This window comes from Melanotaenia boesemani, chromosome 2 (genome assembly GCF_017639745.1).
Source record: "Melanotaenia boesemani isolate fMelBoe1 chromosome 2, fMelBoe1.pri, whole genome shotgun sequence".
Classification (NCBI taxonomy): Eukaryota; Metazoa; Chordata; class Actinopteri; order Atheriniformes; family Melanotaeniidae; genus Melanotaenia; species Melanotaenia boesemani.
Window position 1 is genome coordinate 3,109,296 of NC_055683.1, and position 11,353 is coordinate 3,120,648.

General features: G+C 42.2%; 1 protein-coding gene across 1 annotated transcript; it reads right to left on the reverse strand.

The window, feature by feature from the left end:
* Positions 1-452: 452 nt before the first annotated feature.
* Positions 453-6,070, reverse strand: LOC121630667 (ATP synthase F(0) complex subunit C3, mitochondrial-like). The gene is made up of 5 exons (XM_041971078.1): positions 5,932-6,070; positions 4,791-4,835; positions 4,334-4,414; positions 2,149-2,327; positions 453-839 (listed from the first exon to the last, which is right to left on the reverse strand). The coding sequence occupies exons 1-5, from the start codon at positions 6,046-6,048 to the stop codon at positions 725-727; spliced, it is 537 nt and encodes a 178-aa protein (XP_041827012.1). The 5' UTR covers positions 6,049-6,070; the 3' UTR covers positions 453-724.
* Between the last annotated feature and the right edge of the window lie 5,283 nt (positions 6,071-11,353).

The window sequence follows — 11,353 nt, forward strand, 5'->3', positions numbered from 1 at the left end:
AATCAGAGCCTCTCGGGTAAAATTACCAGCCATTTGTCGGCGGTTGCCATGGTGAATCCAGGTATGCCTGCTTTTGTTGTGGTTCCAACTCTGGAGTAAAGATGCTCAGAGCTGATTGAAACCCACAATCGGACCCAAAAGCAGGTTATACTGAAACTGTACTGTGTTTAACCTCGAGTTAGGTTAGGGAAACTGTTGAATGCCAGACAGCGGGGTAAGTCATCCGTTACTATGGTAACCAACTCCTAGCTGACTGGTTCGCCATAAAGTTTCTACCTTTCTCCTGCCACCTGAAGCACCTGTCAGACATGGGTTGTCATACCAACACAGCTCCAGAGATTTAGAAGCTGAATTCCTGCCCGACGATTTGTGAGAAGGTTCATTTCATTGCTCAAACAGATTTATCTTTTCCTGATCAACCACCCACCCCCATAAAGCAGAAACTGAGCGCGTTCAGTCGTCCCAAAGCTTTATTCTGGACAGATGTCAAACAAAGTGAGGTTTTACATAAAACTTGAGAAAACAGAGGTGTAGGAACATAAATATACAGAAGTGGAGGTCTGTCAACCTCTGATGTAAATATATCCGTTAATATTCATCTTTAGACTGGAATGGCCCTCCACCTTGTTCAGAGTTCCCCGTCTGGAAACACCACTGCTTTCTCCAGAGTTTAGAGGGAGGAGACGGGACAAGGCAGGAGGGAGGTGTGGGTGTGTTTCCAGGTTTACATGGCAAACAGGATGAGGAACGCCACCATCAGACAGAAGAGACCCATGGCCTCAGACAGAGCGAAGCCCAGGATGGCGTAGGAGAAGAGCTGCTGCTTCAGGGAGGGGTTCCTGTGGAGGAGGTCGGAAAACAACCTTACTTCATCTTCACACAGCTGTTAAAAACGAACTGAATGTCAGGGTTTCATTTAGGAGAAAAATAGTAAAAAAAAAAAAAAAGTCACATTTCCACATGCGATACCCGCCACCCACCCTTTGGCTACACCCACGGAAAACTTACTGAATCCTGCAACAATTCCAGACAAGGCGACAACACTTCAGCTGTAACAAAACTAATTTAGTTTGGTTTTTTATTCCCAGTCAGGTTTATAATTCACGACCCTTTTTGTCATTTTAATGATCTAAAACAAAAACAAACACCATGTTTCCCTTTCAGTCTACTTCAGTTCCAGTCAACACCCCCAAAATGTAATATTTCAATTATTTTAACTTTTTAAATATAAAATACGTTCTTTTCCTTAAAACATGTTTTAGGAGATGAGTTTTTTTTATTTCCTAGTCAGTTTTAAATGTACTAAAAACTTAACATTTTAATATATATATTTTTAAAATAAAATCTACCCCCCCAACCTTTAATATGATAAATAATTCATTTTATGGCCATTTCCTTACATATATTAAAAAAAAAAAAACTACACATGAATGAGAGACATGGTTGGACTTCTCGGTTGGCAGAGCAGCCGTCGCCCATGCGGGAGACCAGAGTTCTAACATGAACACCTTCCAGTTGGGTCCTTACGTAAGACCCGTAACCAGTGTAAGTCTAAGGCGTCTGCTAAATGACTAATGTAATTACAAACATTTAAAAAAATCAAATGTTAATGTGGTTTTCAGAAGCAACTTTTTTGTCCTCTAATGACCTGAAAGGGTAGTAAATTTGTCTTGTTTAAGAAAAAAAACAAGACAATGCTGCCTTTGACATCCATGTACACACCGTCTCTTGGCCCATGAATTAGTGACGGTTTGTGTTCAATCTCACAATCTGAAACTTAAAAAAAGGTAGTTTTTCTTAGACAGACAGAACCCGGATTAACATCCAGCCTTTATACACCGATGATGTCGCAGTTCATGATTCAGAAGCAATACTTCTGGGAGTCCGTTAGGAACAAACTTTTTGGGTTCTGAACAACTTTTTCCGCGTGAACGTGGCGGGTGGTTTAAACATGAGGTTTGGGAACCTGCTCTGTACCGATGTGGAACTGTTCCATAGACCCGACGGCTCACCAACCAACCACCGTTCAGTCCCATGTGAGGCTCTCTGGTTCTGTTCCGTCACTACTTCCACGCCAAACTGGTCACACCACCAAACATCTCACAAGTTCACACATCTCTACAGGTGGTGATGGGTTTTGAGGGTTACCTGGCATAGCCAATGATGAGGCTGCCGAACACGGTTCCGATTCCAGCTCCTGACCCAGCAACACCGACCGTGGCAGCACCAGCTCCAATAAATTTGGCGGCAGTGTCGATGTCCCGGGAGACGGCGCTGGTCTGGAAGCAGCGGGTCAGAACAGGAGACTGGCTGGCCGGCAGCAGGGCCTGAGGACAGAGGAGGAGTCGGACAGAAGGACATTTCTAAAACTGTCTCATTTATGATCACAGGGTTAGTCTAAACACTAAAAACCGGGGCCCTGAACATCTCACATAGCTAGATGTTCATTATGACGAGACGGGCAGCCAGACACCGGACATCAGGGCTGCACAACAGATATTCATTTTCTACCTTCATGGTGATGTTTGCCTCTACTGGCCGTGTTTCTGCATATTTTAAGGAAGAAATGTGTTGTTCCAAACACTGCTGTACCATCATCTTCCATGTTCTGTGTGCACCATCACCCATGGGAGGTGCAAAGCCCATCAGAGAATCTGAGGAGGGAGAGTAACTCACTCTCCCTGCAGTGTTGCACCAACAGTCATTTACTCCTTCCTCTCCAGTATATACCCCCAACCCCCTCTCTCACCAGCTGAGAGAGAAAGAAAAAGCAAGTGTGTTGAATGAAACAATGCAGACACACACAGACATGTTCACTCAGGTCCAATAATCTAAACCTGCTCTTTGAGGACTTGTGGTGCAGAGCTTTTGCCTCCACTGCCCCTAAACTCTGGACCGCTCTCTACCTCCGGCATTAAATCTGCCAACAGCGTGGACGATTTTAAGTCGAAGCTTTAGGACACATGTTTAAAGTGGCCATGGTTAGACCGGCTGTAGCGGACCAAATGTCTTTATAAGGCTGTCAACTGATTTATGTGGTTAACGGAGCTAAACTTTTAACACATGTGCAGCATCGCTCATTTATGTCATGAGACATGAGGTGTTTAAAGGCAAGATGGAACAAGATGAGCCGACCGACTCTGGATTTAAAAAAATCCAGAAACTTTGCCCACAGTTTACAAACCGTTCTAGACGCCCGGTGTCCGCACAGCGAGGCAGCCCCTCCCAGCCATCAGCTGATCGGCTTTTCTGTCGCTAGTACCGTCTCTCTTGGTGCGTTTACCGTTCAGCTGAGGAGGAGCTAAAGTAAGCAACATGTTTCAGTGTCATGTCATCATCACATGAAGCTGAAGAATAAAGATGCCAAGAAAAGGAGAGCACAAATGAGTGTTTTTTTTTTTTTTTTAAATTGATTTTCCTATAATACAGAACTGATTCATACAAGAATATCTAAGCTCGGACATGTGAAATTGTGATTTCGATTTAAAAACGAGTAATCATTCAGCCCAAGTTGAAGGTAGCGAGAGGAGCAACGCAGAAGAACTTTAGGCCAAAAAAGACGTCAGCCATTAAAGACAACTATACAAGACATACTTATATAAATACTTGTAGTAAATACCAGAGAAAACAATCTTTGCTACCTACAGGACAAACACAAGACGCTGCATGAAAAGTTACTAAAATCTGGCATTAACTGGAACAACGCTGCTATTCATTTCTCTCAAGTGTTGCTATAAAACCTGTGTATGTTCTGACTGTTTACCCACAATGCCCTGCGTTGTAGTCCTTTTCCTTTATGTGTTTCACTTGAAGCGAACAGAGCTGTAGAGATGTGTGCATAGGTGGACCAGAGTTCATTTCTTTGAGCTGCATCAGAGGTTTGCACATTCACACCCCCCCCAAACGAACCGAACTTTGAGCAAACCATGATCAGAATCAGAAGAGCTGGTGTGAATGCAGCTGAACGACTTCCACATGCTAGCTTTAATGCCGTTAGGATTTCACGCTTGGTCATCGTGTCTGTTCCGTGCATGCCACAAACTGTTACGGGTCATTTATTTATTTTTTTAACATTTGCACATCGATTCAGAATCATCCACGTCGGCATTGCACTGCATCTAAAAACTGATTTCCATGAAGTAATGGAGCCCATTAGCTAGCATCTCCACCGGATCACAGGAACAAAAGATGCTGCCAGCCTGTTTATTTTCTGTTAAATTATCTGTTCATTACCCAACACTTCATCAGCGACAAGCTAGACAAAAGTCATCTTTCAGTCCGGAGAATCAGAACTTTGACTCTGATCCAACTGACTTGACTCTGAAATACTGACCTGCTGCTCCACCGTGGCTTCAGGTCTGTTGAGGAGGGAGACTGAGACCGGCCGGGCGAGGACTCTGGAGCCACCACGCAGCTGAAACAAGCAGGAAAGTTAGCTCTCATCTGGTCATTACTTTCCCCCCACAGCAGTCAGAAAAGTTTAAAGTTGTGTGACAGCCAGGTAAAAACTGAACTTCAGGATCTTAGTTTTAATCTATTTGCCAGAGAAATAAGGAACTCTGATTGGTTACGCTTCAGTAACTCATCTTGGCATTTTCTGGATTCAATCTGCAGAACCTGGAAAACTGAGGATTATCTCATCAGATTCGACTCATGTTTTAATATCAGAATACCTCCGTTTCAATCAGGCGACGTCCATTTGTCCACCAGAGAACTGCTGATCATCTCTGATCAGCTGTTAAACAACAATAAAAACAACCACCACATGAACATGCCAACAGGTGACGCACCGTAAAGGAAGTGACCAGCTTGGAGCAGGCGTACATGGCTGGAACCTGGAGAGAAGAAAAAGGTTTAGCTTATGTTGAATTTTATTACTGAGCAACCAACAAAGAAATATATGGATATTAAATCTGAAAGTGGAAACAAAGTCATGTCAGACAGCTGGCATTAAAATCACTAAACATTTCCAGTTCCAGCTTAAAACCTCTGCAGACACAAAGTCTGATGAAAATCAAACTGCAATTCAAGTCAAATCTGATGTAGAAAGTGAACAGATCCACACTGAAGTGCAGAAAGACGTGAATATAAAAAGAAAAAAATCAAATGGACATATTGTCTCAAAAGGAAACTGCAGAGATCATCTCTGAACAGTTTAAGCCCAGCAACACGTTTCCAGCAGAGCTGAACCTTTACCCGCCACCTGAAGCTGAAACCGTCCAGAAGCACGGGCACAACGTTACAGAATGTTAATAAATGAATAACAGGACGACAAAGAAGAAAAAAAATATGTAATCACTGTTTTAGTTATTCGGAATCCATATAATAAGCTTGCATACGCAAGATCTGGTTCAGATCTGGGTTTGACTGTCCTCAGAAAAGCCGGAGCTAAGCTAAGCTAAGCTAACGAGTCTGCGGACGTGAAGGTCAAAAACATACGGGGCCAGTAAAACAAACACTGTCCACCTGTTCACCAAACTAAAAAATATAAAATAATATGTCCACGTTGTGATGCACCGACAGGAGGTACGGACACCACCGGCCCTCGGCGGCAGTGCCCTTGCAGAACAGGGACGTTTCGGAGCAGTGGGCCCAGGCCCTGAACCAGCGTCTGTGTTTGTAATCATCACAGCTGGTCGGTGCGTGACCCGGAGCTTCATCTAAATACACACTACTTTTAATTAGCACTGGTCCTGTATTTATCTACCACAAGCACATCTAAAATACACCAGATGTCCCAATGACAGTCTGCAGAACGGAGTCATTCAAAGGCCGACCTAGCTTTGTAGCAACCGGATGAAAGAAATGACCAGCCCTTATTTGCGTTATCTCACAGCAGACATTACATCCATAATGGATCGTGCATTTAAAAAACAAACTAAATGAGGAGGAGACTAAAAGAGGAACTCATAAAAAACGGGAAATTACTACCGATTTGTTATAGCTTCCAGAGAGTCCGTATTTAGCTGCTCTCGCGCACAGCGATAGTCCCAGTCTGTGTAAAGGCTTAAACGGTTGGTCACCTTCGTATTTATAATCTCTGTACATACGTCCTAAACACTCATTGGTCAAAGAAAACCCGCCTTGATAAATTATTGGTATATTTTCACATTGTGCACTTTCTGAACCTATCGCGCAGAAGTTTATTGAACTGCTGTGTTTTGATTGGTGAAGGTGCTGTGAAAGGCGGGACCTGGGTAACGTTCATTAAACTGATTGGACAATATTATTAAGAACGACGACTCCAGAAGAGGCGTCCTTTTAATGTCCATCCAGTGTCCTACGAGCCTATTGGTCACGGCGCAGGAAGTAACGTCATTTCTTCCGCTTCCTTAATTTAGTTAAATAATTTTAATCCAATTTGGTGATTGTTTTGTTTATGTATATATGACACTGTCCTCTCATTGTTTAACTTAGCAACCAACTTTATTGCTCCTCTTAGCACAACTGCCACACGGGTTCTTTATGCTCTTGTTCTCCCTTTGTAACCCAAACCATGTAACCACCGTACATTAACAAACCATTACTGACCCCCTGCGGTAAGTTGTAATACTACTTCATCATCACGTCCGTTTTTCTTTTCAAAAACATTAGCCTACCATAATAGAAGAGGCAGAACAGAAAACAAAGATGCCAGCACAGATACAGTTACATTTTTTTAAAACTTATGTATAACCATAACATTGACAAAATATGTCTTAAACTACAAGTGTATGTGAACTCTTTGTCACAGGTTCAGTCTTTCAGGCTTCCTGATCACTCTTCTCAACACGGTTTACTTGGAACATGTGTATTCCTGTCCGTGGAAAATGGACACATGGATTCAGACTCACTGTTGACTCCAAAGCGCTCTTTGACAGTTTCTTGATTTTGAGCAAACTGTGACAATTTTGTCTCAGAATCTGTCCTGGTAGTGGAGCCACCTCCTGAAGAAAAGCGGCTTTAGTACTCCATCCATTAGGATCTTCAACCCTGAAGAGGTCGTTGCTTGACAAAGGTGGAAGCTTCTAGGCTGTCTTATCACAGAAAACATTTTGCTTCATCTTTTGATGTTGTAGCTTCCTTTCCAGCTTCAAAGCTTTCTGTGGTATGGACATGCTTGGCAATGTGGTACGCAGCTTTCTGTCCATTAGCAGTTCAGCAGGTGACAGGTGGTGCTCTGTAGACAAGTAGTGCCAGATATGGATCTGAACCACTGTCAGAAGCTGTCTTCAGTAGTCGTCTCAGCTTTTCCATTTGATACAGAGGACTGGATGTTACATGCTCATACTGCTCTGCAAACGCCATTCTTTGTTATTGGAGCTGGGATCATTGTCACATGTCTGGCACAGATGGATTTAATATGTTAAATAATGCTAGTCAATGATGTTCTTGACAATAGTGCTATCTCAGGAAAATTTAGTAATAGTCAATAACTATCAAGTAAAATAAAAACACTGGTCAGTCTTGTCTCGCAGTGGGAAGCGTCCGAGCAGGGGTTCTTCTACGGCACCTGCCCCGCCAGAGGACCCTCACTACAACCTTCCTGTTCTTTTCTTCCCATCTTATTTTTTAATTTATTTTTCTCCTAATGTATTTATTTATTTAATTTTTCATTCATATATTTATAAGTATGTATGAGTGGTCCTGCTAATGTGAAATATTAAAATAGGTGTGGCCAGGTCAGGCAGATAGACAGGTGAGACAAGTCCGAGCACCTGGAGGAGAAAAAGTGGACCTCAGGTCACCACGGGGTGCTACCACATCCAGTTTCCACTTGTAGCCCATTTTCTTTCTTACCACCCTCTCTCCTTGTTTGTCCCCCCCCCTTCCTTCCCTTACCCCCCTTAATTTGACAAAACATGACATGACAAAAAAGACAAAACACCAAAATAAACAAGAACAAAATCACACAAACAAGAATAAAACAACAAAAAAAAAAACCACAATTACCAGTAACATGGTGGATAGAGAGGTGTGTGTTGGTGGAAAAAGTGTGTGGCATGTTGAATGTTGTGAGGGAAAAAAGTATATAACAAAATATGAATGCAAAAAGGAAAATATCAATGTAAAGAAAATCTTAGTATTTACAACCATGAAAGAAGAAATAAAAAGAGGATTTCACTTACCTGGTCCAGTTTATGTGACCAGAGTTTGGCCAGTCCTGGAACTGATGTTTCTGATTCTTTTCAGAGGAAATACTAAAGACATAGTGAAGCTTCAGTAAATCAAAATGTGTTGCTGTATAATTATTCACATCAAGCCGGGGGAGGCGCTCCAACAGAACCCAGATTTCTGTTCAGAACACCACAGTCAGGCTTAAAACTGAACCTTCCAGATCCCAGAAGAGCTGGAAGCTTCCATGTTTATGTGTGTGGCTGTGAGCTGGTTTTACAAGCAATCTCTTCACCGCTTTGTGTTGTGTACACCTACTTTTACAAGACTACCACAACGACGACGGAACACACACCCGGCTGGTCTGGACGCTGGAAGCCAGCTGGATGGTGTTGAGTTCTCCAGCTCGGTTTATGAGGAAGCTGCTGTGCAGGGACACACACACACACACACACACACACACACACACACACACACACACACACACACACACACACACACACACACACACACACACACACACACACACACACACAGAGAAATTAGATTAACTTTTGTCAGCATTTGAGGATGAAGCAGGTATGTTATGTTATGCATTTATGTGTTTATATTGTGCTCTAAGCTACAAACACATATAATAAGGATAATCATATTTTCACACAAGCAAAAACAATACATAGAAACTGTATAAAAACTGTATAAAAACTGTAACAAAATATAACCTAGTAATGTAGATAACAGTAAAATCACATATTTGCAAGTACATAAAAACCTCTTTCATTTTTTAAAATAAAAATCTTAAAATGAAAATCTTGGAATACATTCAGGTTTAAGTTTAGGTTTAAGTTCAGGTTCAGGTTATTTTATTTATCTGTAGGTAAATTTGTTTTGCAGTGAAATTATACTCGTTTGCACAAATTCTAAAATAAATGCAACATAGAATTCCTCTATGACCCACCAAAACTCCACCAATTTAAACACCAAGTAAAACAAGGAATAGTTTTTCAACTGTAAGAAATCTAATAGTTATGTGACTACAGTTACACAGCCGTCTTATTTTAAACATCACCCGATAGCAATGAGTTACTCTCACCACAAGATGGTGCCACTTTACCAAACAGCGACCAGATAACAAAAGAACTCTGCTGCTCTGGTACAAGGTGTGTGTACCACAATGTAAATGTATATATATATATATATATATATATATATATATATATATATATATATATATATATATATATATGTATAGTTTACAACCGATTCATCAGTGTTGTCTTTGATTTTCATTCCATCAACCACATAAATTTTTGGATGTCGTCAAAATTACAGTGACCCAAGATCTCATACCACGTCTTCAGATCATTAACATCACACTGGTCACACTGGTCCCTTACACAATGGTTGTTTACAGTGTTCAGATAGTACAGCCCGTTGTACAGATGAATATTAAAATTTGTACCATCTTTACATTTCAGTATGTTTTTACCGTGGCACCTCTGGTGATTGCTGCTTGAACAGAGAAGATGTCCTACGGATCTGTTGGGATGTACAACGCCTGTAATAAGGTGGTTTTGTGGTGTTGCCCTCTGCTGTCAACCAAGATCACCTCCACATCTCCTCTGTGTCCTGCAATTCTGCTGCATCTTGAACCATCTGCCAAGTCCATGCAATGCGTCTTTGACTGGAACCTGTCATCAAACCTCTTGAACTTTGAGATGTCTGTAATAACGTGAGATGTTGCCCCGGTGTTGGCCATCAGACCAGTTGGCTTGATACAACGTCTTTGCTGGACCCCTGTATGACAGTCGCTCACCCCAAATGTCTACTTGTTGCTGCCGGGCTCCTCCGACACTCTCAGCACATCATCTCGCCTCTGCTGTCTCCTCCTGCAGGTTGTGTAACGGTGCATGGACCTTTGACAGTGATGGCACCACTACTTCTATTCACATCCTGGCTGTGTGCCCTCTCATGCCGCACCTGAAACACACTGCATCCATGTTCCCAGCTCCCCGTCGGTCATCTGCGCTCGCTGAAGTCTGCTTCACCGTCGGCTGCACCTGCGCCCTCATGATGTTGTCAGACGATCCTTATAAACTTCTGAGCTTAGTTTTGAATTCAGCAAAAGGCACTGGCTCCTCACTTCAAATCCATCGCCACCAACAGGCCATCACTTAATGTCTCTCCAGCATTTCTCAAAGCTGAAATGGCTGCCTCTGCATGAATCACATAATCAGTCACACTCTCACTGCTGGACTTTTGGAATGAGGTTAGCTTGGTGTACAAACTAATGATCTGCAGCTTACCTTTGCTTGCGTAATAGTCTCTCAGGATTTTTAATACTTTGCGTCCATCACCAGCTGCTTCCTACATAACAAGTGACAAACTCTTGTCATCCAGAAACTGGATCAACTCTGCGTCAGCCATGGCATTTTCCGCATCATCATCCATCTTCCAGGTGCCTGGTGCTCATTCAAGTTTGTATTCTTTAAACCTTCTAATAATAAATGGCTCAAGAACTTTGTTTCCCACAGTTCATAATGTTTCTCGTCTCCATCGAAGTACAGCCTAGACCAGCGGCCCCAGGCGTGGTCATATTATTTGTTTAACACGCCAACTCTTATAGACAGCCACGCAAAAGTTAGTTCATGCAACCGATCGTCCTGGGCCCATAACTCCGCTCAGCGGTCCGCATGAATACCGAGGCCGTTTTACATGAATCACTGACGGAGGAATAAGGACACATCCAGGCAAGTTTTCATTGATCAATTTTAATCTTTAATTTCATCAACAGTATAGGTGGTTTTCATCACTATTAAGTAATAATATGTTGTTTACAGCTCAAAAATATTTATGGTGCACTACACCTTTAATCTCAGTTTGCGTTCCAAACAATGTGAAACGTTTGTCAGTGCACAATTTCCGGTACACCAATTAAAATGATGGACACCTCAGAGCTCGGCTAAATCAATGTTGGTGTTATATTAACAAGGTTTCAGACCCATCAAGTGACTCTGTTTTTCAAAGAAGTGGGTACTGACAAATCTAACGACTTCTTCTGGTGTTATTGGAGACATTTCGAAACTGACATAAAGCATGTTTACTTCTTAATTAGCAGCTTCCACCACTACCCCGTCCATTTGCGCTTCCAGCTGCAGAGCAGGAGACATCCACCTCTGCTTCAGGACCAGACTGGAGTTGGAGAAGTCTTCCTCAACCTTTCTTTTGTAACAGAGCTTTGCCTTTTTAATGGACAGTT